Raw genomic sequence first — 26,487 nt, forward strand, 5'->3', positions numbered from 1 at the left:
TTCTGCGAGTGTGTCTGCTATAAACAGACTGGAGATATGTGCACGTGCAGGCTGACATTAAGACAAACACTCACAGCTATTCACAACATGGATGGCTGATCCGAGACTGTGTAATCAGACTCACACACTCAAAGTGATGGGTTGGGGCGGTACAGCAACAGTACAGGTCTGATTTAAATAGACTAATGCTCTTAAGTTACTCCTATCTGGATTCACTTTTGCACCGATAGGTCATCTGGCTTACAGTCATGATAGTGTAATAAAAAAAGAAATACTGGATACGTTGGCATTCCAGAGAATAAGAGTAATTCTAGTGGAAATTATGTAAGCAATTATAGTAAAAAAAAAATGATGTGAAGTGAAAATTTTGTAGCATTTTTATTTGGGGAAATAGTAAAATACTTTAGTTCTTAATGTATCATAAACTTACATATCTTATCTGAAATATCTTAACTACTTTTTCTTTAGTTTTACCAAAATATTTTCTTAATATATGTCATAATGTACTAAAAAGTTAGATACAACAGGGCAAAAGCAACTATATTTTTCTTCTGTTCTTTTTTATTTAGACTAATAAACAGCAACAGCAGTATGTTTACTGCTAAGTAGGAAATGTCAACGGAAATGTAGTAAGAGCGTTCACAAAGTTTTGTACGTTCTGGTCTGACTAAAGCAAGTAATTAACTGGCGCCCCCTGCCGTACAATCAGTGCGTTTACACATTGCCATTCGCATGTTCGTATATATATGACCTTTTTGTAAAGGTGTTAAATGTATTTGAGCGTGCAGGCATGTGTGTGTGTGTGTTTGTATTGTCGAGAGTGTGTTAAAGTGTTCATATTTAATGTCAATAAAAATAGACCAGAAGTATTGCGGTTCATGTGGAGATTGAAAGTAGCTGATGAACAGTATTTGAAGAACAGCATTTAAAACTCAACCACAAATTTCATCTCTATACTCTAAACAAGAACAGGAAACTACAGCATTTACAGCAACAAAAACAACAACATGGTGATGCAATTCCCTCTGTGGAAAGGTACTAACAGTGCAACATAATCACAATCTATTGAAAACTAATCACTTTTTCCTTTATATTTAGACTGCGGTGATGACATTTAGAAAATACATAACATTTTTAAGGATAACAATTGCTTCATGCTGTGGATGAAATATTAACGTGCGTGTTCTAGAGAGTTACCTGTTCTGGTTGGACATGTTTGAGTTCCCAGTAGCAGCGCATTGCATCTACTCGTTCAAGATTGTGAAAAAGCGTCAGTCGACTCATGCCAAACTTCTAGATTCACTAGATTCTTTCCCCTCAGTGGCTCTGCTGTCAAAAAAGCAAGACATGGCCTGTGTTATTGTCCCTTGACAAACTCCTTCTAGCATTAAACGTCGTGTTCTTTGGGGATGGTATTAAAAAACTGAGACGATGAAACAATTACAACATATTTTTTATAAGACGTATAGCAGGTCGTGTTATACATGTAGCACAAGTAGGAGGACACTAAATGATGTAAGTAGTCACAAAAACACACAAAAATATCAATTGATGTTTTGTCAAATGTATGTAGTAAACAACATTACATTACACTGAATTTTGAGCTGGTAAACAACATCCAAAAATGGAATATCTTTCCTTATTTACTCACCCTCATGTAATTTCAAACCCGTTTGGCTTTCTTTCTTCTTTCTGTAGAACACAGAAGGAGATATTTTGAGGAACGTTGGCAACCAAACACCGTTGGCCTCCATTGACTTCCACTGTGGGGATGCAAAGACCACCAACCCCCCCCCCCCGAGAAATTTTTCAAAATACCTTCTTTTACGTTCTACAGAAAAAACATACAGTCATTCAGATTTTGAATGTGAGTGAATAAATGATTTGAGAATTTAGATTTTTGAGCCTATCCGCTTTTACTTGGGTAGGCTATGTGAAGATTCCTTAAGGTGCCTCTCTTGTCTTCTTATTCTTAATTGTTTATCTGGTTTTACTTTAGGATAAATAAAAAACAATTGTGGGTTTTGCTGAGCTATATTAAACAAAAGAACGGACTGAAGTCGGTTTAAGTTTATGGCTGTGTGTGTTGGGTCAGTGAGCAGGTGCAAGTCTAGGCTGAGGTCAGGGTGGTGTGATGTTGGGGTCAGCAGCTATTAGAAGCTTTATGGGGGTCAGATGGTCGTTTTGTGTAAAACTTGAGTCAGGTGCTGATCTTCTGTCACTATGGTTAAGTTAACTGTCTTCTATTTGTTACAGGAAAAGTTTTCAAAAAATTGTCATCATCCATCACCCTCAAGATGTTCCAAATCTGTATTAATGTCTTTCTACTGATGAAACTGTTGATCACAATTTTATTGTTCCTACTGTGGTCAATGGTTGCTAAGAACTGTTTGGTTACAAGCATTCTTCCAAATATCTTTCTCTGTGTTCATCAGAACAAATATTTGGAACAGCTTGAGAGTGAGTAAACAGGATTTATATTTGGGTGAATTGTCTTAAAAGTCTTATTGTGTGTCAGCAGAACCCATATATTAATTTGCATGTGATGGAAAGTGGGAGCTAAATCAACCATGTCTTAAAAACAGAAATAGCTAATTATTTAATTTTAAATATTCGACAGACTGATAATATAAATACTGTTTTGTTATAAAACTGGCATAGCAAGGTGAAGGTATAATCTTCAGCAACCTTCACGCTAGCATTAACTGTAACAAGAGAGATGCCTTTGTCACTTCACATACCTGACCCTACAATTTATGCGCTGTATCTTTAAACAATGATCCAGGCCTTTTTTAGACATCAACTCATCAACCTCAATGTTCTCTGATAAGATCTAAGCGTGTTGTACTGTTTCCAAGGGATCAGTTTAGATTCCATTCTGTGCTTAGTATGCTGATCCATGTGAATACTCTGGGGTAATAGTAAGTCTGTATCAGTGGAGTGTGATCCCCTCTGGTCTGGGACACCCCAACAACAAGAACTTTGCTCTATTTTCAAACCAGACATAGTCCTGAATCTAATCTGTAAAGTAACCTGGCGCCTCGGGTGGGCACGCACAGTCTATTCCATGGAATGAAATAAGAATGTTGGATGCATTGTGTTATATTAGCATGTCAGTCTCTATAAGTTTGTCTCTTTATATTTCTGTAAGGTCAGATACTGATACTATTATAAAAGGAAAGGGGAAAAAATAACTTATTCCAACAATGTGTTTTTGCTTCTTTACCTTTATAATGGCCCACAGAATGCAATTTGTGTTTTGTCCAGCGTAGTGCCCCCCTAACTGTACCGTGTGCTGTGATCTTGGCTTCAAATTTATCGGTGCAGTATTACAGAGACTCAATTAAAGGGCTTTTAATGGCTTATGCTACGCTGATGAAAGACCCTGGCCGACTATCCGTCAGCACATCTCAAGATACACTTAGTTACCTAACATAAACGTCAATATGGAGTTGTCTGTGTAAGAGATTATATATTAGTAAAGTATAGTGCACATGGTAACCATGCTGCATGTCACAAACACTTAAAAACAAATACATGTGGTGTTTGTTTGTCAACGTGCGTCAGCCTGTTTAGACTTCAGAGTTTGTAACAAGATTTTAAACAACGAAACAAGAAAAATAATGACAATTTGACATCAAACAAAAAATCGCGGTGCACTGTTTTTTTTAGTACATTTTATTTACTTTTTGGTAAAGTTTTTTCACACTGTTTTTTAAAGTAAATTTTACTTATTATTTCTTTTCAGTAAAATTGACAATGTACTTAATTTACGAAACCTTGCACAAATAGTAAATCTAGTTTTCACGGTCTTATGAAGATATATTTGATACCTTACTAAGAATGTCTTAGGAAAATAATCATTCGAAAAAAAAATCCTATATATTAAATCATTTTATTTATCCTTACCTTTGAATTATAATGTTCTGTCTGCATTCAGAGCAGTTTTGACATATTAAGCTTCAAAGTGTTTTGCATTCCATTTGACTTTTTACATAAAACATTTTTGTTTTCAAAACAAATGTATCAAAATGTAAACAACATAAAGAAAAAACACATAATGATTATGTAAATAAGTTTTCACAAAATAAGAATATTTGAATTATTCCGTTTTGAAAAGAAGTCAGATATAACCTTATCTTATTCCAAGGTGACTATATATTTGAAAAAATATATAATAATATATAATAATAATATGTATTATAATACATGTTAATATATTAAAATATATTGAATAATACATGAGAAACCGGCCCTTTCCATATATTGAAAATATAAGCACTTTTTTGTTTTGGAAATGTGCTATTACTTAATAACATAAAGTAAGAAAAGTTTAGACTTTGATGGACAAATAATTCTGTATCTCTGCTTCTAAAAAACAAGACGTTGAAGTGTAACAACCAGAAGTGTACAAACACAAATTTAGCACAATGTTGGATATTTCAGTGATTTAAAAATGTGTTGGCCATTAACCCATTTACATGTTGTTAAATTAAGAAGGATGTTCTTGATAAATGGAGCTGTTTGAAGTTATATTAAAGCATGTGAAGCTATTTTGTCCGCATACACAGAAGCACCAGGGAACATTTAATATCTTATCTCGTATCATCACCATCAGTGTTGCAGATGCCTAATGCAATAGCTGAGCAGTGTACAATTACACATACTTCAATGCACTTTCTACATTCAACACAAGCATTTAGGCCAAACTCACACACACACACAACAAACACACAAATGCAGTTGGATACAGTTAAAGCATTTCATTAATTAGGAAGTCTTACTTTTTTACTTAAGGTGCTGTACTCAAAATACAGTGATTTGATAAAATCAGATTAGATAAGACACAGATATAGTTTCTACTTACATTTGATCAGAGAGCTGGACAATTCCTCTCCTCTGTTTCTGTTTCCTCTTTTCCTTTTGCTGCAAAACACAGTATGCATCAAGGGTTTTGTGTTGTAAATCTGCGTCCAGCCTGAGACATGGTTTGCTGTCCACACGGTGTAAACTGTATCAGTGACAGACGTTATAAGAGTAAGAAGAGATAGTCTGTGGGATGTGCCTGTGGAAACAAGTCAGCAATAGATGAGTCAACTGTAAATGTGTGTGTGTTTGTGTGGTGGGGGTGAGAAGCCCTGTGAATAGTGATGGTTTGGTGTGGGTGAAACATGTAATTGTGGAGGGTATGGGTTTCAGCACCATGTGTTCCTGTATGTGTGCAGGACTGGCTACTTGTGAGGGCCAACTTTTTTAAAGACCCCCATAAAGTGAGACTAATAATGTCAATAGGTTTATTTGAGGGTTAAGTTTTGGGCATAGAAAATTGTTTAGGTTTCAAGCGCCTTGCCAATTGGGACGATGGAACTCAGTATGTCCTCATAATGAAACATAATTTGAAATCAGCTAAATTCTAGTCCACATGGAGATAATTTGGTACGAATAATCAGCTCATTGGCTTTGTCTAGTCACTCTTTTATTTATAACCATCAGCTGTGATTACCTCACAAACTACGTCTATAAAACTCAAGTCTGGACTATTTTTGTTTTAACAATGCCAGACAGTTGGAATGGTCAAATTCAGGTAAGATGGCAAATGCATGTCTGGACATATGTTATCATTAAAAGAAATGCTATTATTCTGGAAATGTCCTTTTAAAAACATTGGTTATGGATTATTTGCTTCATTGAAGAAAATTTAATTAAAAAGATGAAGAAAATGGGATGTAACAAACAGAGAAACTATGTGCCTCTGGTATTTTTACATGGGCATATGAGACCTTGAGAGCAGGTGCTGAAGTCTTTGTTCCTCTCTTGCTAAATGAACCTATAAAGATTTCCTTTATTGTGTTAGAATATAGGTTCGCTATGCTGTGACCTCATAGTTGTGCTTTTGTATATGACGGATTGTGCGGCCATTAAAAGAAACAGGATCAAAGCCAAACTGCACCTGTTCCTGTCCTTTCCTAAATGCATGTCAAGCTTTTAAAATATTTTGAATGTTTCTTTAATAAGTTTTACAGTAAAATCAGCTGTTAATTATAAAAATTGCTAGATTTATTCGATTATAAGTTAATTATAATTTAATTTGTCACACTTGTAGCATCATCATGGTAACGAATGAAGTCAACAAGTCAAGTTGTGGGTGGGGGGCATTAATAAATTTGCAGATGTTTGATACGATTAGAGATCTGATGTGTGCCTGTCTGTCTGTCTGTCAGCAAAAGTGCAATGTAACATATTAAGATTTCCAGTCTTCCCTAGACCTTCTCCTTCCAAGTACCCTGGGACTCTTTCAGTCGAATTCTCTCCCTCACAGACAAACTAGAGAAATTAAGCATGCAGTGTGAAGTATGGAAACACCAAACCAGGGTGCTGACATGAGTTTTATTTTAACCTCAATCTGACCTGTACGTTTTGCCGTCTAGGTGAAATTTAAGAGCAGCAGTGGTATCCGGGTGTGTGTTTGTGTGATTGTCTGCCAATTAAATTTCTGTAATTATTTATTTACCCCCAAGTTGTTTCAAACCGGTATGAGTTTCCTTATTAAGCTGAACACACAGGACGATATTTGAATAATGTTTGTAATCAAAAAGTTCTGGGGCACTATTGACTACTACATTATGAAGAAACTACTAGTTAGTGGTGCCCCAGAACTGTTTGGTTTCCTACATTTCTTAAAATATTTTCTATGCTGTCTGTCAAAGAAATTCAAATAGGTTTGGAATAACTTGGAATAAGGGTAAATGGCCTAAATGATGACATAAATATTTTTTTTTGGGTGAACTATAATGCCTATATATTTTTTTCTGTCTTAATGACTATATTTTGTCTGCTTAAAATAAATCTTGGTAAATCGTGTCATAAATCACAGTCAAACAAAATTCCATTTTACATAAACTTTCTAAAATGATCATTACTCTAGGCCAGGGTTTCCCAAGCTCAGGTTCGCGAACCCCTGGTGGTGCGTGAGGGAATTGCAGGGGGTTCTTGAGTTGTACTGCATTGTCAGTTTGTGTATATACAATATACCATTACTTTGGAAAAAAAGTTAGTTGCAAAGACATGTTACAGGTTAAATAATAACAAAAGTTATGTTAAATTCTGCTGATAGAAACTTTAACCAGATAAATATTCGAAAGTGCTATTCAATTCTTAAAGTAGTTAGGCTACTTGAAATCTCTGGGGGTACTTCAAGTAAAAAAATGAGATCATATAGTTTTAGCTGACAAGTTTTTAAACCTCTATGCATTTGCATGTCAGAAAAACATGTATTTAACAAAAACAATAGACCTATGCCACCTAGTGGCTAAAAGTGCCATTGTAAAGTTAAAAGGTTGCAAAGATAACACACAAACTAGCACATTCAATAATTATACTTCATTTTAATGAATACAATAAATATATTTAATTTAATTATTCTGTAAATTTAATCACAAGCAATTTATCTGTGGGCCTTGTTCATTTAAGCTCTTCAAGCATTGAGGCAGACTCTTTTATCCAATGATCCCTGTCTTAGTTAAATCTTCTCTTTATCTTTTGCAGAAACTGATACTCTGCACTCACTTATCAGTACTACATCAATGACAAGAAATAGCCATTCTGATAAGTTTTAAAATAAAAGGGTTAAAGAAATATTCAGACAGCATTAAAAGCAGCATGCTTCCTACACTAACACAGACCCTATTGTGCAAGGCCTTTGTCCAGGTTTTATGGCCCAGAACAACAATGTGACTATCCCTTTATGTACAAAGTCCAACTGATTAATCCAGAACTGTCACATTCATTCACTGCATCTCATCTGCTGACAAAACATAAATTGGACTTCCTATTGTCAATCACCTCCCTTTCAAAAACAAGACAAGTACAACAAAATGTCAACATGCGTGTTACCTTCAACATTTACCTTTGGTTTAACACATAAAAACCTGCATTATGAAGTGAAATAGGGAAGTACATGAAAAGGTCATAAACAGGGTGTGGGGTTGTGACATTGATATACCCTGCCATACGTTTGTTTGTCAGGCTTGTTCAGCTCATGTGGGGCGTTACTTGTCCATTTACAACGCACGACTCTGTGGCTGACATCTCTCTGTCTCACACACACACAGACTACATCTGGACAAGCATCATCCATTACACGTAAGTAGCCCATTACAAAATCTCAAACATTTAACATTCTCCGAAATATGCGCTCTAGAGAGCTTATTTAAGGTTGCTTTGTAACTTCCGTCTTGCGATTTCTTCATCAGATTACCTTGCATGCAAACTCAACCATTGTGCTACAATGTTGCGTAAAGCGCAACAGAAATTGACTTGTAGCTGACTTTTGCGCGTTCGCCCATATGTTTCATGAGGCTAAAGAACGAGATATTGACAATCCTACCTTACGGTAATTTATTCACTTACATTGTTTCTGCTCTTTTGTTAAAGCAGTGATCACAGTCATGGACAGTTTGGCTCGTGCTAACAGTTTGTTCGCGCTGGATCTCTATCGGGCTCTGAGCGCGAGCAGCAGCGCGGATGGAAACATGTTCTTCTCTCCTCTGAGCATCAGCGCTGCGCTTGGCATGGTTTATTTGGGGGCACGAGGAGACACGGCCAAAGAAATGGCAAAGGTGATGATGGGTGTCGAGGGACAATATATTAACTGTATAAAATACAATACATTGCACACAACTTACTTAAAAATAACGGCCAGAAAACTAAAGTATTTCTCGAAAAAGGAAAATGGGGTGGGGCATTTTGCTGTCAAAAATAAACACTTGCATTGCATGAGCTGAACGCAGACTTTGCAAAGCACGACCACAGAGATATGTCGCTTTGATAAATCAGAGATATACTTGCTTGTTGTTTGTTTATAAGCAAAATTCAGTATAAGCCTCTATTCTCATAGCAAATGAGTCAAGTTGCTGTGCCAAAAATATTTTCCAACATATCAATAATATTCGTTTTTTTACTTTTACTTAAGTTTAGTATTTAGTTTTAGGTTTAAGAAGTATTTTAGACAATGGACAATAGACATCATATGCAAAGCAAAACTTAGATAAACTTCTTCGGTTTACACCTTGCAATAAAAATACACAGGGTTAGTTCGTACACTCCCTGTGCTTAAAAGCACACATAGGCCTACTGATAAACTTCACCTCTGAGTCATTCCATGGCTCTTGATTCAATACTGTACATACTGTAGCCTACTGCAGGTACTTTAAATGAGTAAATACCCTACATACAGAAGGACAACGATTAATACTTAACAATCCTTTATATTAACATCCAACGTGTCTTTCGCTTCACAGGTTTTGTCATTTAATTCTGTCTCTGATGTTCACTCCCATTTTGAGTCCCTCACATCAGCCATCAATAATCCATCAGCCTCTTATATACTCAGATTGGCCAACCGCCTCTATGGAGAGAAAACCTTCGGCTTTGTACATGTAAGTCCATTCTGCTTTTACTGTAAAGATATATTGTCAACTTCAAGTGTTTTACCAAATTCAGTATAATATATATATCTTTTTTAATGATTTTATATTTTTAATATTGTGAACAAAAAAAAATTACACTTATTTGAGAAAACTACAGTTGAACCAGATAAGTTTGAGCAGTTAAACAAATGCATGTACAGGCATATCTCGTTTTTTCACAAAGTGATTGTGTAATTTTTTTATGTATTTTTGCTCTGCAGGATTATTTGGACTCCACCCTGAAGCTGTACCACGCTGAACTTCAGTCAGTGGACTTCGTTGGAGCATCTGAAAAGTCTAGACAGATCATTAACAAATGGGTCGAGGAGCAGACAGAGAGTGAGAATAGTTCCATATAAGATTGAAACATTAACAATAATAACTTATAAACTTTTTAATTATAAAAGTATACTGTAATTTACATTTAGCATCTAATGACATATATTTGTTTTCAGATAAAATCAAAGATCTTCTCAAGCCTGATATGGTGACAGGAATGACCCGACTAGCTTTGGTTAATGCCATCTACTTCAAAGGGAACTGGTTGCAGAAATTTAATGCCCAGGAAACCACGGAAATGCCGTTTAAAATAAACAAGGTGTGGATAACATTTACATTTCAGTTCTGAAAATTAATAAGCAATAAATTCATTTTAGAAATCAATCTTATCACAATTAACACCAAAATAAACATACTTTATATAATATTTGAGGCCATATTGAAGTAATACTGTAATTTTTTTTGTCAAACAAATTGGTAAATTATGTTTGTTATCCTGATATCAGAACGAGAGCCGGCCAGTTCAGATGATGTTCCAGAAGAAAAAGTTTCCCTTTAACTACATCCATGAGCACCGTTTGCAAGTGCTGGAGTTACCATACGTAAAAGAAGAGCTCAGTATGTTCATCCTTCTACCTGAAGAGGCTCAGGATGGCTCTGATTCTCTCCTAAAGGTGAAGAAAACTGATTAAAATGTGCTTTTCACACAGTCATTCCGTCTAGAGTAGCATGTTGAAAGACTGAATATTTGTGTGTTTTACAGCTGGAGCGCGAGTTAACCTTGGACAAGCTACTGGAATGGACAAACAGGAACAAAATGGATGTCAACACAGACATCATGGTTCATTTGCCCAAGTTCAAGCTGGAAGATGAAAGCTCCTTAGCAGAAACATTGGCAGGGATGGGTATGATTTCTGTTTTCCAGGGTTCATCGGCTGATCTGACAGGCATGAGCAGCGCAGGTGGTCTCTACCTTTCATCAGTGGTACACAAAGCCTTTGTGGAGGTTAATGAAGAAGGCACAGAGGCGGCAGCGGCTACAGCAGGCATGGTGGCTTTTTGTATGTTCAGAGAGGAGCATTTTATGGCGGACCACCCATTCCTGTTCTTCATCAGGCACAACCCCACCAACAGCATACTCTTCCTCGGGAGATTCAGAGTCCCATCTTAAAAATTCACACCAAAAATAAAGAATAAAAACTAGTATTTTATTTCAAAGTTGTAATGTGTTTTATTTCAATGTTTTAGATTTAGTTGCAGCAGATCTGTTTAGTTATTCTTGAGACATAAATGGCCACAAAATGTCAAGATATGTGTTCAAATTACTAAAATAAGGAATATTTCATTCAAAATAAAAAACACTTTTTATCATAAATGTCCAGCCTGTTCTTTTCTGTGCAACAAAGTTAGATGAGGGCTAGTGGATGTAAAGCTTCAAAAATGGAAAAATAGTGTATTGCATGAAACACCATGCCGAACAGGTGAATATATGCTAATTGCATTTTGCAATCAAAAAATAAACATGTATTATATAAAACATGACAAAATTTGCACTTCGTGATTCAATGGACATGTGGGAATCTGATATACAGTACATACGGCAGAAGCACCTGAAATCCAAGTTCTGTACTTAAGTTATTTCTGAAATGAAAGAATTGACCATTCAACATCTTTAGTTTGTGAATCTTTGTATTAATAAATAAATAAATAAATAAATAAACACTTATCCCCCAAACACAGAGGATGCCTACCCGACGAACCCAGTGAAACCTCGGACCTCCGTTCCTCTATTTATGTTCTTGACTGCTCCCACTGTCATGCATAAGGCGTTGTCCTATTTGGGTAATTTAACTGTGCTTACATTTTGGGATCATATTAATCGAATCTTATAAAAAAATCTCAATATGATGGTTTGGCTACATACATATTTCCTAAACTTCGATTTTTTTGTTCATCTTTGGAAAACGTTTGCGGGTGCTTTAAACGACGGTGCTGCTTCCTGATTCCGATCATTGGTACGGAAGTAGAGAACCACGCAGTTGAGTCATGCGCAATTCTAACGTGTTGGTTGGAGTAACGTTACATTACTAACTTATATATTTGTGAGTTTGTAACTTTCAAATTAATCGTAGATAAATACAGAATAACACGCAGATACCAAAAGGACACGGTAAATAACATCCATTTGTACGTTTATATGAAATAATAGCGATCACAAACGACTGTGTTTATATTTTTTGATCACAGTCATGGACAGTTTGACTCGTGCTAACAGTTTGTTCGCGCTGGATCTCTATCGGGCTCTGAGCGCGAGCAGCAGCGCGGATGGAAACATGTTCTTCTCTCCTCTGAGCATCAGCGCAGCGCTTGGCATGATTTATTTGGGGGCCCGAGGAGACACAGCTAAAGAAATCGCAAAGGTTAAAATAATATATATGTTGTGCAATAGATTCGTTTTGATAATTTCTGTAAACAAACGTAATAAACGACCGTTTTTGGCATCATTTGGCATCTTCCATGCATAAGAATATGTTCTTGACAGGTATTCCTCTCTTTGAAGGTTTTGTCCTTTACATCTGTCTCTGATGTTCACTCCCATTTTGAGTCCCTCACCTCAGCTATCAATAATCCATCAGCATCTTACACACTCAGTCTGGCCAACCGCCTCTATGGAGAGAAAACCTTCAGCTTCTTACATGTAAGCCCATTCTGGCTTATGGAACAAAAGAATACGGATCTTCTTTTATACCCTCTCTTATACCCTTAATAACTTACTTTGTCCTGTAGGAGTATTTGGACTCCACCCTGAAGATGTACCATGCTGAACTGCAGCCGGTGGACTTCACTGGCGCATCTGAACAATGTAGACAGATCATTAACAAATGGGTTGAAGAGCAGACCAAGAGTGAGTTAAAAAAAATCCCAAATCACATGTCTGCATGTGAATGAGAAACGATGTGTAATAGTAAAATTTAGTACGGGATACCATGTGATATTTAAAAAAATGTTTGCAAAAGTATATTAACTGTTATTAGGTTTCAGAACTGTATAAAAAATGAAATATTTGCTTTTTAGATAAAATCAAAGATCTTCTGAAGCCTGGTATGGTGACAGGAATGACCCGTCTTGCTGTGGTTAATGCCATCTACTTCAAAGGAAACTGGATGCACATATTTGATCCTCAACAAACTAAAGAAATGCCTTTTAAAATAAGCAAGGTTTGTGCATACCCATCCTGAAACATGTAGTGACATGGAATCAGAACTACAACATGTAATGTATAAGTAGTTCACCTTTTATATGCATTATTCCATTTATGATATTTGTGTGTTCATTTGTTACCAGAATCAAAGCAAACCCGTAGAAATGATGTACCAGGAAGATGAGATTCCTTTTAGAAAAATTCCTGAAGAGAAACTGCAGGTTCTGGAGCTACCGTATGTCCAGAATGAGCTCAGTATGTTGATCCTTCTTCCTGAGGAAACCCAGGATGGCTCAGACCCTCTTCTAAAGGTCAGCAAACCTAGATGCTATGAACTAGTTTGGTGCTATGTACTGTATGTTAAAAACAACTCATTTTTGGACTTGGTTTGTTTTACAGCTGGAGAGCGAGTTGACCATTGACAAGCTGCTTGAGTGGACCAAAAGTGAAAAAATGGTGAGAAGGACGGATATCAACGTTTATTTGCCCAAGTTTAAGCTGGAGATTGAGAGCTCCCTTTCAGATATACTGGAGGGGATGGGTATGACCTCTTTGTTCCAGGGGTCTAAGGCTGATCTAACAGGTATGAGCAGTCAGGGGGGCCTGTTTCTTTCATCAGTGACCCACAAAGCTTTTGTTGAGGTCAATGAGAAAGGCACTGAGGCAGCAGCAGCAACTGCAGGCATCATGCTTTGTTGTTTAAGTGAACCAAAATATTTTAAAGCAGACCACCCCTTCCTGTTCTTCATTAGGCACAACCCTACTAACAGCATTCTCTTCATTGGCAGATTCAGAGACCCAACTTAGAAATGTGATGTTTCTAAGCCTTCAAAAAGATGCTTTATTGAGTGTAATGCTTTAGACCATGTCATCATTCATAACGATTTTAATGTAAGGGTTGTTAAGAGACCATTGTTAAGTATATTATTCTGGTCATACATGTGCTTTACTATCACTTACTATTCATATTTATGAATATAGTAAATTTATGAATAGCTTTTTGCATTCGAGTTATCTCTACCAATGAAGCAAGTTTGAATTCTACTTACCTATATGATGCACACGCTGTTAAATAAATATTTAACAGGTAAAATGGTCATTTTTTTGCAGATTTTTTTGTGTGAGACTTCAGCTCTGAGTTAATAGCAGTCCATTCACATTTACTTTTCCTATGTACTTCACAGTTACAATTTATTGATTAAAGTTTGGTTAAACATTTGCAGGCTTTATTTAAGGGTTTTATATGTTTTTATTTTAACACATTAAATTACATTTTACACATAATGCCACACTTTATGTAGTGTCTTTATTTCAAGGTCAGAACAGGTTACAAGGTACAGTCAAACTGAAGTCATACTGAGTTTTGACAAAGATGCAACACAGTTACTATGAATCAACGGCCTGTTACCCATTCTAGTCTTAATTTGATACATTTCGCAATTTTTCATTCATACTTGTTATAGAAATAAATTTAATGTCACAAATCAGTGTTTAAAAGATATTTTGTAATAATTATTTCAATTATTTTAGATAAAAGCTTCTGGTAAATGAAAATATGTAGTATGGTTCACATAAAAAAACGTAGTATGGTTTAGATCCATTAAAAATTGGGGGTGAAGGGTCAAGCCCTGCAACTTAATTTGTTCAACTATATGATTTGAAACCCCTGCAATTGTATTTACTCAACACAGCAGCTCTTGGGTCCAGTGTTTATCATAGAGCCTCCATTTCCGAGATAATGCCATTCCAATTAGATTGTCTAGGAAAAGTCACGGTCACTTTGGTCCCATCTATAAATTTTATAGTTTAAAGCAGATTAAAGCATTGTTATTACTAAATTGTGACATGTTTATATTGAAGTTTTGATAATACCTGTCACATATATTTCAAATGGATTATTGACACTAGTTTAGAAAACATATCAGCAAATTTTTACATTTAGCTTCTCACTGCGTACAAATTGCTTGCCTCTGACAACTCCAATGCAGTCCTTGGTGACATTTCCCCATCCATGTGCTGGAGTGCTGATGGATGATTTAACACGGACCCTTGCTCCAACACTTAAACTGTGGGCTTCTGCATGGTTTAGCAACATTGGCAAATGTACAATGTTAAAGCAATAAACTCCAAGACACAGTGGGTTACAGCACAACAGCTAAGGGCGTTGTGGCACAATGCGAAGCGGAGCCATTATATATCGGGGTATTTTATAACGGCTTAGAGCTCGGCTCAGCCAATCAGAATTAAGGACCAGAACTGACCGTTTTATAAATAACTTTATACCACAGTGCTTTTGAATTCTTTAAGGAAATCAATTTTCAATTCCTTCACTTCTTCCTCAAAAGCTGATACTTTGAATAATAATTAGTACAAAATATCATGCAATATATGGAAAGATACAATTACCTTTGCAGTAAAAAAATCATGTCTGCACATATGGCAGATAAAATATGACATTATGACACAAAGAGTTTAATACTAAATGTTTAGTGTTTTTGTCTTAAGAGAAGATTTAGTCAACTACCTGAACCAGAATCCAATTCTGAAACTTCCCTTCTCCAAGGTTTGAAATCAAGGGTCAACTAATGAGTGAGTTACGAATGTGTAGCATAATATGTCCCACTAATATACTTGCAAGATTGTTAAAATTGTGTTTATTTTAGATTAAACCATGGAGTTCCGTTAATGCACACCAATGAAGGTGTTTCTGGTCTGCTGACCTCATTGCAGTTCCATATCATTTCGCCAAGTTTAAACAACAAAAAGGTTATAGTGTAGCCTACAGGCCATCACCTCACAAAGCACCCAGAACTTGATCTGATGTTTATAATTTCAAACTTTACTGTTAATAAACGTGTGCAGTTTCGTTTCAATAAACATACCATTTCAAAAACAAGAAATACATATACTGAAATCAAATATATAGAATAGCTAAATAGAAAAACAAACTGCATTAATAAACACTGATGGCCTACTGTTAACAAATATATTTTGATAGACCTAATCTTTTAAAATTTTGCGTGAATTTTTTTACTGCTGAAGATAGAAACAATACGAGGAATAAATCATTTATTATCACTGGCTTTTCCTGTCTTTTTCGAGTCTGTTCGCTTTAAGAAAGTAGAACTACCTTCATCAGCATTTTAAAGACGATAAGATGACAAACTTTGAAATTAAACATTATTACAATGTCCTGTGGTGTGGTAACCGTGATATAAGCGGAATAATTGACGACGGGCTGTTCAATTATTTGAAAGTTAATGCACACCCTGAGGTGGTAATTAATCCCTAAAGTCTTGCACAACATATAAACATTCTGTAAAATTAGTAGGCTAGGTAGTCCTACTTTTAATGACACCAATGCTGTTGTGAGTGACGCCTCCACATCCAGCATTTAACTCCAATTCGGAAACATCACCTCTCCAAGCCTTTTGCTCCAGGAAATCTACTTTCACAGTCTGGCCCTGCACGTCTAGAAAGAAGAGAATACATTTGGATGCCCATTATGTGTGATTATAAAACATGTAAATGCAAGAATTGAATTTAAAAATCTTGGCTGCGTTTTCAGAAACCTTCTTAACTCATTGTCATTCTTACGTTTTACCTTAACAGAGGTAGCAATATATAGGCCTATAGCTGATCTTGCTCTCTATCTACTACACTCACCATCAATAGTTCCTAGCTCCATTTCAGAGAGAATTCCTCTCCATTGTAAAGAGGTAGGAAATCTGAGGAAATCAGGCTCTCAGGAGTTTTTTTATAAAGTTTGTGCTATCCCTATATTCACATATTAGATTCTTTACCTTCCATATCATGCACAATTGCTATGAAAAAAATGAGATCATACTTTGTACCACACCCACACTCTTTTGTGTTATGTTTCCCCATCCATGATTTGGGGTGTGAACAGAAGGTTTTATTCTGACTTTGTCTCCTATCTTGATGAGACTGACTGGAGTGTTCTTTGTGAACAAATCTGAAACTAATAAAATACCAATTTCATTACTCACACAGATGTTTAACAGTGTCCAGTTGCTAGAAACCCCTTAAGTTAATAAAACCCGTAATTCTCATGAAAAAAACAATGCTTCAGTTTACCTTTTTTGAATGTTTTGTTTATTTTCTCATTGCAAACAGTCTCCAGTCGCTCTTTCAGTTCAGTGACAAGTTTGCTTACATCTGTATAAGAATTCTCATAAAACAGGCTAGGCAAATCATTAGAGCAGAAGAGGAGGGCACAGAATCAAAATTCTGTAAAAATATAGGCATTTTTCTTAAATGTGTCAAATACTACAACAGATTCAAAGTCCAATAGGCCTATTGATCTTTTTTTTTAAATACATTTCCTATATCTTTACGGCTCTCGATGATTATTAACTTAATAATTGTTCTTTATGTAGTCTTTATTCTGACATCAAAATAATTGTACCTGAAGAAAGTAGATGTTGTCTTCTGTCTGTAAAAGTTTCTCTATAACTCCACACCTTTTCTTCAGTTCAGTGATTTCTTCCATCAACCTCTTTTGATCTTTTGCACATTGAACTAGAAAAGCCTTTTCATGACATTCAATCTTTTCAATCAGCTCTGTGCTTTTCTTTTCAAATAATCTGGTTAATAAAGTGAAGACTTGTTTACTGTCCTCCGCCGCCTTCTTTGAAGAATGCTAAGAATTAAAATAAAACAATAACTGTGAGGTCTTATAACAGTTATTAATCTTTTGTCATCTGATTCTCCAATATGATTTCTTTACACAGATTAAACTTTACCACATTCTTGGACTTACTGAAGGGTTTGTGGTGTCAAAAATCTTCTGCATCTCTTTTGACAAAAGTATCTTAGTATCTGCCAGATTTGAGATGAGTTTTATCTAAGGACAAAACACGGTTTAAAGATACTGCATATAAGTGAATAGTAGAGGTGCATATTTCAAGTTATTTAAAAAGGAAAAGAAACCTGTTTCTCATTTCGCTCGTCTGCGGATGGCACCAAGTTGTGGCCTTTGTGGTCATCCAATAAGCAGTGGGTGCAGATACATGTTTGGTCTGTACGACAGTAAAATTCTAAGAGCTTATCATGTTTGGAGCAGGTCGCCATCATTGTAGGGTTAACCCGCTTGTGTTTGTTCAGGGCAGGAACATTATAGTGAGGATGTAAATGGTTTTCATAGTAGAAGCACTGACACACCAGACAAGATTTGACAGCTTTTAACTTTCTTTCCTGGCAAAAATCACATGCGATATCTCCAGGACCAGCAAGACTTTAAGCAGACTCTGACACCTTAGGTTTTGTATCTCTTACTCTCTCCATTATTTCAGCAAGTACTGTACTTCTGTTGAGAGAAGGCTTCGAATTGAAGACATGCCTGCATTGGGGACAGCTGTAGGCACTTCTCCGAGTATAGCCTCTGCCATTTCACCTCGTTTTTATTAAAACATTTATTTTTGACAACTAACCTTGTCAAAAATAAGTCGCGTTGTGAAACCTGAGAGAAAGTGAAAGTAAAAGCGAAGAATGCCAAGGATTTTTTCTTCTAAAAACCGACCGTGTCTTAAATAAATCGTGTGCGATCTGCAGGATAGTGATAGTGAAAGTAAAGGAAATGAATGCTTAGTCATAGCCTATAGTGTAGATAGCCTACCCAAATATACTCATACATTTACAGCTTAAAAATATACTTGACAGTTGTGTTGTCACGATACCAATTTTTTGACTTCGTTACAATACCTTGGATACGTATATCGATACCAAATACTAAATCGATACCACGCAAAAAAGAACATACAGGAAGTAATTAAATAAAAAATGATGAAACATAACATAATCTGTTATATAATTTTTTACTCTTACAATTTACACTGTGTTCCTGCTTTGCTTTTTGAGCATGTCTTCCCACTTATTTAAAGTGTTTGTTGTCTGTTTAAATGAAATGAGAAAATAAATACATTGCCAAGCTTATCATTTCGGCACTTTTGGTCCGCAGATTTTGCACAGACAGACTCAGCGGGTAATAACCGTCGATCAGCAAGTAACCGAGTGAAATCTAATCGCTCGCCGTACCGTGAAAGTGATAAAACTTAATTGTTGTAGCTTACTAGGACTAAAATCTGTTCTTATAGACGCCCCTGTTCAAATTAAACCATTTACTCCATAAAACCAAACAGACTTTTTACATAAGAATAAAAGCTGATTTTCATACAATACAAAAATTGCAGGGTTGCCAACTCTTATGGAACGCCAGGAGGGCCAAAAACTTGCGTATTTTAACGTATGGACCGCCAGGAGGGCCAAAAACGTGCGTATTTTAACGCGTTGTTTGCGCGTAGAGTACTCGTAGTATACGCGTGAAAAATCGACGCGTACTCTACGCGCAAACAATGCGTTGCAGCCTTCACGTGTCACGTGGTAACCTGCCCATAAATGCCCTAACACGAAATTATAGGTTCATGTTCAATTTTTACCTACAGGAAAATTCATATTTTTGATAATTCCGGAAGCAAGTGAAGGCAACATCAATTTTACGATAAATATCAAAACCAACGTAAGTACAACAGGAACAAGTGCAGAGTTTTTTTCATCAAGTGGTTAAGTTTTAAGATAAAGTGTAACATAATGTCACGTTCTTTGTTTTATTTCTTTCTAAAGACCTCTAATGGTAATGTCACCTCGTGAATGTTTTTTCTTAAAGCGATATTTAGTTAAGATACAAGTTACCTCAATGCATCAATATTATTCATGAAGTTAAAAATCATAATTTTACCATAGTTTAAATTAGATTTGTGTAGTTAAACCACAGTATCCACAAGGCTACCATTAACCCCTACCACCTCACTACAGTAGCCTTACTAGTTTTACTATTATCTGTAAAATCATGGATCATTTTCTAAAAGGACAATCTAGGCTATTTATGTTCATGTTGATTTAAAGGGAAAAGAATCGCCTTATGTTGACTTTTATACTCAATTCTTACAAGGCATGCCCACTTCTTATGAAATCATCTTACAGTGGCATTTTAGAAAGACAAGAACATTTCTACTTTAAATATCCATAGAAACAACTTTTCTAATGAGTAGGAATGGCCAGCTCTATACACACGGTGGATTTGTTAGCACAAGAACATAAGGAAGATAAAATCATGAAAAGGATAGCTGTAAAAAGGTGGTGCATGCTTTTATTTACTCACCACAAGCATTTATTGGAATATAAAAACTTCATTTTTATATAATTTGTTTCTCACTGACAGTAAATTAAGAATTTTAAAAATTAATATTGTAATATGGTTAAATAGGTCAAATTGTATGGTATTTAAAATAGTTAAAAAAACATAAGGAATGCTGTGACTACTCTGTGAAAACCAGGCTAATTATAATTATAAGATAAGAAGCGTCAAAGTTCGATTTTTAACCCTTAATATCACTAAGAATTCAATTATAGACATGGTCTTACACAGTCAGTATTAATTGTATCAAGGTCACTTTTTCAAAGAATGTTCTTTACATTATGTAGGATGATTTTATGTAAAAAACAGCAAATGATTTTACCTGGTTTATCATACACTAGATCACATATATGTAAACCTTTGCCCAGTGACAGTATGTTTAATCATCACAGCAGCTCTTGGGTCCCATGTGTCATGTGAGCTTCAATCTCTGAGACGCCAGTCCATTCAGATTGCTCTGGTAAATTCACAGTCCCTTTGGTCCCAAATACAGCTGTTTAGGCAAAAATAAAAAAATATTACCGTTTGTTCCAGTTTGGGGCACTTACATTGTTAGAAAATATGTGTTCATACCTTTAGCTTGTCTCTGTCGTTAGTATCCAGAGAGGTCTACCTGCTGTACCTTTGAACACATTAGGGTACACCTTATCATGCATTGTTTAAGGGTGGATAAGGTGCGTCAACATTTTGAATGATATTAATCGTTTGTTTGATGTATCCTTTGAGTGTACTAGTGTTCCTGCATATTCCCAAAAATGTTGATTTTTATGCGTATAATAAAAGTCCTTGCTATGGCTTTTTGTAGCTTGTCTACGTGCACATTTTAAATAAGATTAATGACACTTGCCTTGAACAATCTGCTCCAAGACTTTAATCCAGATGATCTGCATTACATAGAACGATTTACAATCATTCAGAGAACATGCAGGCATTGTTTATGTTATACTGCATATTGTCAGCATGTTTGCACAACATTACATGTTCTTGGAACACTTGTTTGATCAGCAGAGCTCCATCTCAGAGATCATGCCAGTCCATCCCGAATGTTCAGGAAAATCCACAGTCAACTCATCACCATCTACAGCTTCTCAGGTTGGAAGAGGAAACTTGTTTTAGTACTGGTCAATATCAAGGCCATTTCAATTAGAAGAGATGTAAACATTTACTGCATATTGTTATAAAAATGTCTAAATATTTACATTTCACGATTCCAACGCTATTCTTGGTAACATCTCCCCATCCATATTCTGGAGTGTCTACGGAGGTTTTCACACGTACTCTTGATCCAGTTTTAAGCCTAGAATGATCTAAATCACAAAGATAACCAGTTTTCTTATGTAAAGTGTTACATTTTTTATGTCAAATCACTTTTAATCTGTTAATTTTGAAGGAAAAAAGTAAATCAGCATGAGAGCAAATGTAATCAGTACAATGTGCTATGAAGTAGCATCAAAACACTAAGAAAACCCTTTAATAAATCAGCTTAAAGGAAGGGTGGGTGATCCAGTCCAGAATTGTTTTTTCATGTTGGTTGGAAATCTCTTAACATCCTGATTGCAATGAAGAAGTATAGTGGTCAAATACTCCTTGTATAATTATATATCATCTGGGAAAGGCGTAGAACCAAAAAACATTTGCCCAATCAAAATGTTCTGGCCGAACGCTGTGACTGGTCATGTGTACATTTTTAGCCAACGTATTTTGCAATCCAAGAGTCTGTGTTTTAAAAAGCAGCAACGAAAAAACGTCTAGATCATGAAAAACAAAAAACTTGTCGGTTCTGAACATTGGTTCAGCTTTTACACGATGGAGACAGCTCCGACAAGCAACGGTCTGAAAGACGATACCATGGTTGCTCTCTTTCTTTTGGACAGGTATGTACAAGCTTCAAGAAATATTGAATGGATTGAGCTTCTAAATTGTTACATGGATTTACGAAATACTTTCATGCGTTTGGAGGCGTGGTTTTGGGCGACGAATCGCATAGAGCAGGGGTGTCAAATGTCGGTCCTGGATGGCCACAGTCCTGCAGAGTTTAACTCCAACTTGGCTCAACACACCTGTTTGGGAGTTTCTGGTCTGCTTTGTCAGACCTTGATTAGCTGTTCAGGTGTGTTTGATTAGGGTTGAAGCAAAACTTTGCAGGACACAGGCCCTCCAGGACCGACTTTGGACACCCCTGGCATAGAGGGTGCGATTATAATTTCAGTGCTAGGAGGCTAAAGTTAGCACCCTTCCAAATCAACCACTCCACCTTTAACTACTTATATCAGTAAACACAAGTAAACTAAAGAATTGAAAATGAAATATGGGTAATCTTTTTATAGACACTTATAGGCACCTTCTCAGTATTATCTTTAGTATATATTATGTCTGAATTTTATTAATCACATGTCGTCATTAGAAAACAAAAGAAATGGGTGTCACATCAAAATGTTTACGTAAAATTAAATTTGGATCACCTGTGTCATCCGTAGGTTCTAGCTCCATCTCAGAAATCATGCCAGTCCAGCCCGAATGTTCAGGAAAATCAACAGTCAACTCATCACCATTTATAGCTTGACAGGGTGGAAGAGGAAATATTTGCAGTGCACTGACCACTAAAAGAGATGATAGTTGGCAAAAAAGTATTATAGAAATGTCTTATATTTACCTTTTAGAATTCCAATGCCATTTTTGGGAACATCTCCCCATCCATACTCTGGAGTGTCAACTGAGGCTTTCACACGTACACTTGATCCAATTTTAAATCTGGATTGATCTAAATCACAAAGATATACAGTTTATTCATGTAAGCAGTTGTGCAATGCTCCTAAGCATGTTACAGATATTACCAAAATGAAAGACAATAAAATATACACATCGATGTTTGCAAGGTATCTGCTACTTCGATGTCATGCTTTCTATATTTACCAAACTCATTATCAACAGTTACTAGCTCTATTTCTGAAAGAATTCCTTTCCAGTCCGCATGTCCAGGGAAGTCGACAATCAAATTTCCATCATCTTTGATAGCTAAAAAGAGAAAGTGTTTATATTTGTATTTGATGTTTGTGCTACACATATTCGCATTTCAAATAGCACAATTTGTATCCATGACAAAAACCCTACATTGTAACACGCCCACACTCTTAACTGTGACATTTCCCCAGTCGTGTTTTGGGGTGTGAACAGAAGGTTTTACTCTGACTTTGTCTCCAATCTTGATGATACTGACTGGAGTGGTCTTTGTGCCCAGATCTGAAACTATTAAAAGAGGAGTTTCATCACTAACACATACAATCAGATGCAACAAATGCTTAGCTTAAAATAACCCCAGAGTACTTTACCTTTATTTAATGTTTTGCTTATTTCCTCATCGAAAACCTTCTCCAGTTGCTGTTTAAGTTCACTGGTGAGCTTGCTGACATCCGTATAAGAGCAGCATGGCTTGAAAGAGAGGCTGGGGAAATGGTCAGACTCAGAAGACACAGAGCCACAATTCTGTGGAGAAATCATTTATGCAGAGGTGTATTTTTCCACATGTATCATTTTGTAATACGTTTATAAAGTGGAATATATAAATTATAAATATACATATTAAAACACTTCAAATTTGATGGCTTGTTTTTGTTGCATTGTCTTACAGCTAATACTGGTAGAACAGAGGTTGTACCTGAAGAAAGTGGATGTTGTCTTCAGTTTGTAAAAGTCTCTCTTGAACTCCATCCCTCCTCTGCAATTCAGTGATTTCCAACAGCAGCTTCTCTTGAAGTTCCGCACCTTGATCTAGATCCGCGTTTTGATAAGCTTCAATCTTTTCAATAATCTTTGCGCTTCTCCTCTCAATAAAGCGGACTAATTCAGTGAAGATTCTCTTGCTGTCCACCACCACCTTCTCTGCAGAATTCTGAGAATTAAAACAAAAGTTGTGATGTCTGATATCACAGTTATTAACCTCTTGTTGGTTTAACGTGTTCATTGATTTTGCACATAAAAAGGACATACTGAATGGGATGTGATGTTTGTTGTCATCTTAAGCAGCTCTTTCTCTTTTGTCTGGATAGTTTGCTTGACTTTTTTCTGATTCTCTTTGAGTTTTTTCTGAGGGCAAACAGTCATATTTTATTATATCATAATATAAACATAAATATGTCGAATTTGGTTAAAGTTATTGTTCATGTAAGAATGTTAATTCTGTCATCATTTACTCACCATCTCACTGTTTCAAACCTTTATGACATTCTTTCTTATGCAGAACACAAAAGAAGATATTTTGAAGAATGTTGTTAACTTGTCCCCATTAGCTTGCATTGGTTTTGGGCCCAGTGCTGTTTGGTTACCAACTTTCGGTTCGGTTACCAACAAAATATCTTCTTTTGTATTCGGCGGAAGAAAGAAGGTCATTTTCTTTTTTTGGTGAACAATCACAAGTTATTAAAAAATTAAAGAAACCTCTTTCTCAATTCGCTCCACTGCTGATGCGACCGTGTCATGGCCTTTGTGGTCTTCCAACAAGCAATGGGTGCAGACACATTTTTGGTCTGTACGACAGTAAACCTCTAGTAGCTTGCCATGTTTGGAGCAGGTTGATATAATGGCAGCTTTAACCAGCTTGTGTTTCTTCAGGGCAGGAACATTATAGTGAGGCTGTAAATGGTTGTCACAGTAAGAGCACAGACATTCCAGACAAGATTTGACTGCTTTGAACTTTCTTTCCTGGCAAAAATCACAAGCAATATCTCCAGGACCAGCAAGACTTTCAGCAGACTCTGACACCTGTGGTGTTGTATCTCTTATCCTCTCCATTATTTCAGCAAGTACTGTACTTCTGTTGAGAGAAGGCTTCGAATTGAAGACATGCCTGCATTGGGGACAGCTGTAGGCACTTCTGTGATCTTCCGTTTTCCAGCACTTATCGATACATCTCATACAGTAACTATGTCCACAAGGAATAGTCACGGGGTCCTTCAACATATCCAAACATATCGCGCAGGTGTATCGATCCGGTTCTCCGAGTCTAGCCTCTGCCATTTCACCTCGTTTTTATTAAAAACTAACCTTGGCAAAAATAAGTCGAGTTGTGAAATCTGAGAGAAAGTGAAAGTAAAAGCGAAGAACGCATAATTGTATAACGTTTACAAATACACTGATAAAAATATGTTTGTTTGTTTTCGATGAAAAGTTTTAAAGGGTGAAAATAAGAAAATGTATAATGGTAAAAGTATAACCATACTTTACCTGATCAGCACTCGGTTCGGGACAGTGAAGTGGTCATGAACTTTGAGTTTTGTTCAGTAAAACCACTAGGTGGAGACTGCTGTGAAGTTCAGCCTGTGTGTTTTTTTAGGGGTGGAAACTTTAGGTGCTGCAGGCAAGTTAGCATATCAGCTACATTTCTTACCAGCTAAAGAGAACTCACACTTGTTTTAACGCAAATTTAATCTCCACCTTATGTTAGAAATGCGCTTTCTCCATTAGTTGTACGGTCACAAAATAACGTCCCAAAAATGTGCGGCATCATGATAATAACAAAAAACTAACTTCACGTTTTCGTTATTTATAATTAATTGGTCTAAACATCCTGTATTGAAGACTATGTGAACAAAACAGACACAGCCCATTGTACAAACGAGTATAAAAGTTGTATAAACATAGACAACTCGTAACAACAACGAAATTTAAATAACAATTACATAAAATTTAACTTGTGGTATCATTTGAAAAGAATAAAAAATATATGTCGGGGGTAAAAAATTAAGTATATAAATTAAAGTGATAGTGCTTCGTAAGACTTTTTTGTTTTTATATTGCTTAAAGTTTGTCCATATTGTTAAATTTCTCAATTGTTCAAAATTTGTCTAAGCTTTAACCCAATTTTTTTTTTACATGAATGTGATATTTACCAAGTAAAAAAAGTTTTAAAAGATTGTACTTTTAGAATCAATGGTGCCTTGTACAACAAATTAAAGTTAAAGTTGAATTAAAGTTGTAAATAATCTAGAACAAAAATTAGAGAATCAGAGCAAAGATGTCTCACAGATTCTTTTGTAACATCACAAAGGTTGCAAGAATTCTCCATTTCAAATTTGGAAGAATATTTTGAATATGGCATAGCAGTATGCTTAAAGACATTTATAATTTATCTATTGTATTTGTCTTTAACAATATCACTATCACCAACAAATATCATATTATCACAAATAATTGTTCTTGGTCTACACTCATAGGGACAACAATAGAATTACGTGACAATGATACAACTTTACTTGATATTGCACCAATGATAATGGCACAATCTTTTAGTTTCACAGGGAATCTATATTTGTTAAGGAATTCATATG

The 26,487-nt window shown here is 35.8% G+C and overlaps 3 protein-coding genes and 1 long non-coding RNA gene across 6 annotated transcripts; 2 read left to right on the top strand and 2 right to left on the bottom strand.

Annotated features, from left to right (window-relative positions):
- Positions 1-7,997: 7,997 nt before the first annotated feature.
- LOC130434251 (leukocyte elastase inhibitor-like) lies at positions 7,998-11,121 on the top strand. 2 transcript variants are annotated; one of them, XM_056764275.1, is made up of 7 exons: positions 7,998-8,142; positions 8,437-8,618; positions 9,300-9,437; positions 9,689-9,806; positions 9,923-10,065; positions 10,253-10,420; positions 10,510-11,121. In XM_056764275.1, exons 2-7 carry the CDS (start codon positions 8,448-8,450, stop codon positions 10,915-10,917), a joined length of 1,146 nt encoding a protein of 381 aa, XP_056620253.1. In that variant the 5' UTR covers positions 7,998-8,142; positions 8,437-8,447; the 3' UTR covers positions 10,918-11,121. The 2 variants fall into 2 exon arrangements, with proteins under 2 accessions (XP_056620253.1, XP_056620254.1); XM_056764276.1 differs by having other exon boundaries at positions 8,006-8,142; positions 8,434-8,618.
- Positions 10,775-11,614, bottom strand: LOC130434254 (uncharacterized). The gene is made up of 3 exons (XR_008908664.1): positions 11,498-11,614; positions 11,346-11,387; positions 10,775-10,912 (listed from the first exon to the last, which is right to left on the bottom strand). It is a non-coding gene; the product is annotated as an uncharacterized LOC130434254 (long non-coding RNA).
- Positions 11,615-11,769: 155 nt separating this feature from the next.
- On the top strand, positions 11,770-14,232 carry LOC130434252 (leukocyte elastase inhibitor-like). Of its 2 annotated transcripts, none has more exons than XM_056764277.1 (7): positions 11,770-11,916; positions 11,994-12,166; positions 12,307-12,444; positions 12,534-12,651; positions 12,822-12,964; positions 13,092-13,259; positions 13,348-14,232. In XM_056764277.1, the coding sequence occupies exons 2-7, from the start codon at positions 11,996-11,998 to the stop codon at positions 13,753-13,755; spliced, it is 1,146 nt and encodes a 381-aa protein (XP_056620255.1). In that variant the 5' UTR covers positions 11,770-11,916; positions 11,994-11,995; the 3' UTR covers positions 13,756-14,232. The 2 variants fall into 2 exon arrangements, with proteins under 2 accessions (XP_056620255.1, XP_056620256.1); XM_056764278.1 differs by having other exon boundaries at positions 11,771-11,848.
- A 5,858-nt stretch (positions 14,233-20,090) lies between these two features.
- On the bottom strand, positions 20,091-25,889 carry LOC130434974 (E3 ubiquitin/ISG15 ligase TRIM25-like). The gene is made up of 14 exons (XM_056765424.1): positions 25,385-25,889; positions 24,599-25,233; positions 24,152-24,247; positions 23,820-24,053; positions 23,494-23,647; positions 23,276-23,410; positions 23,078-23,179; positions 22,818-22,925; positions 22,627-22,722; positions 21,364-21,471; positions 21,143-21,248; positions 21,012-21,048; positions 20,738-20,786; positions 20,091-20,657 (listed from the first exon to the last, which is right to left on the bottom strand). Exons 2-11 carry the CDS (start codon positions 25,175-25,177, stop codon positions 21,166-21,168), a joined length of 1,695 nt encoding a protein of 564 aa, XP_056621402.1. The 5' UTR covers positions 25,178-25,233; positions 25,385-25,889; the 3' UTR covers positions 20,091-20,657; positions 20,738-20,786; positions 21,012-21,048; positions 21,143-21,165.
- Between the last annotated feature and the right edge of the window lie 598 nt (positions 25,890-26,487).

This window comes from Triplophysa dalaica, chromosome 13 (genome assembly GCF_015846415.1).
Source record: "Triplophysa dalaica isolate WHDGS20190420 chromosome 13, ASM1584641v1, whole genome shotgun sequence".
Classification (NCBI taxonomy): Eukaryota; Metazoa; Chordata; class Actinopteri; order Cypriniformes; family Nemacheilidae; genus Triplophysa; species Triplophysa dalaica.

Bases quoted from the DNA above. Each gene is read 5' to 3' on its own strand.
- LOC130434974 (XM_056765424.1), bottom strand. From the start codon at position 25,177: ATGGCAGAGGCTAGACTCGGAGAACCGGATCGATACACCTGCGCGATA. The intron at 22,723-22,817 runs GTAAATATAAGA...CACCCTGTCAAG, and splicing joins TGGCATTGGAATTCTAAAAG to CTATAAATGGTGATGAGTTG. The intron at 21,249-21,363 runs GTAAATATTTAG...CAACCTGAGAAG, and splicing joins TAGCGTTGGAATCGTGAAAT to CTGTAGATGGTGATGAGTTG.
- LOC130434252 (XM_056764277.1), top strand. From the start codon at position 11,996: ATGGACAGTTTGACTCGTGCTAACAGTTTGTTCGCGCTGGATCTCTAT. The intron at 12,965-13,091 runs GTTTGTGCATAC...ATTTGTTACCAG, and splicing joins TGCCTTTTAAAATAAGCAAG to AATCAAAGCAAACCCGTAGA. The intron at 13,260-13,347 runs GTCAGCAAACCT...TTTGTTTTACAG, and splicing joins GCTCAGACCCTCTTCTAAAG to CTGGAGAGCGAGTTGACCAT.
- LOC130434251 (XM_056764275.1), top strand. From the start codon at position 8,448: ATGGACAGTTTGGCTCGTGCTAACAGTTTGTTCGCGCTGGATCTCTAT. The intron at 8,619-9,299 runs GTGATGATGGGT...TTCGCTTCACAG, and splicing joins CGGCCAAAGAAATGGCAAAG to GTTTTGTCATTTAATTCTGT. The intron at 9,438-9,688 runs GTAAGTCCATTC...TTTGCTCTGCAG, and splicing joins AAACCTTCGGCTTTGTACAT to GATTATTTGGACTCCACCCT.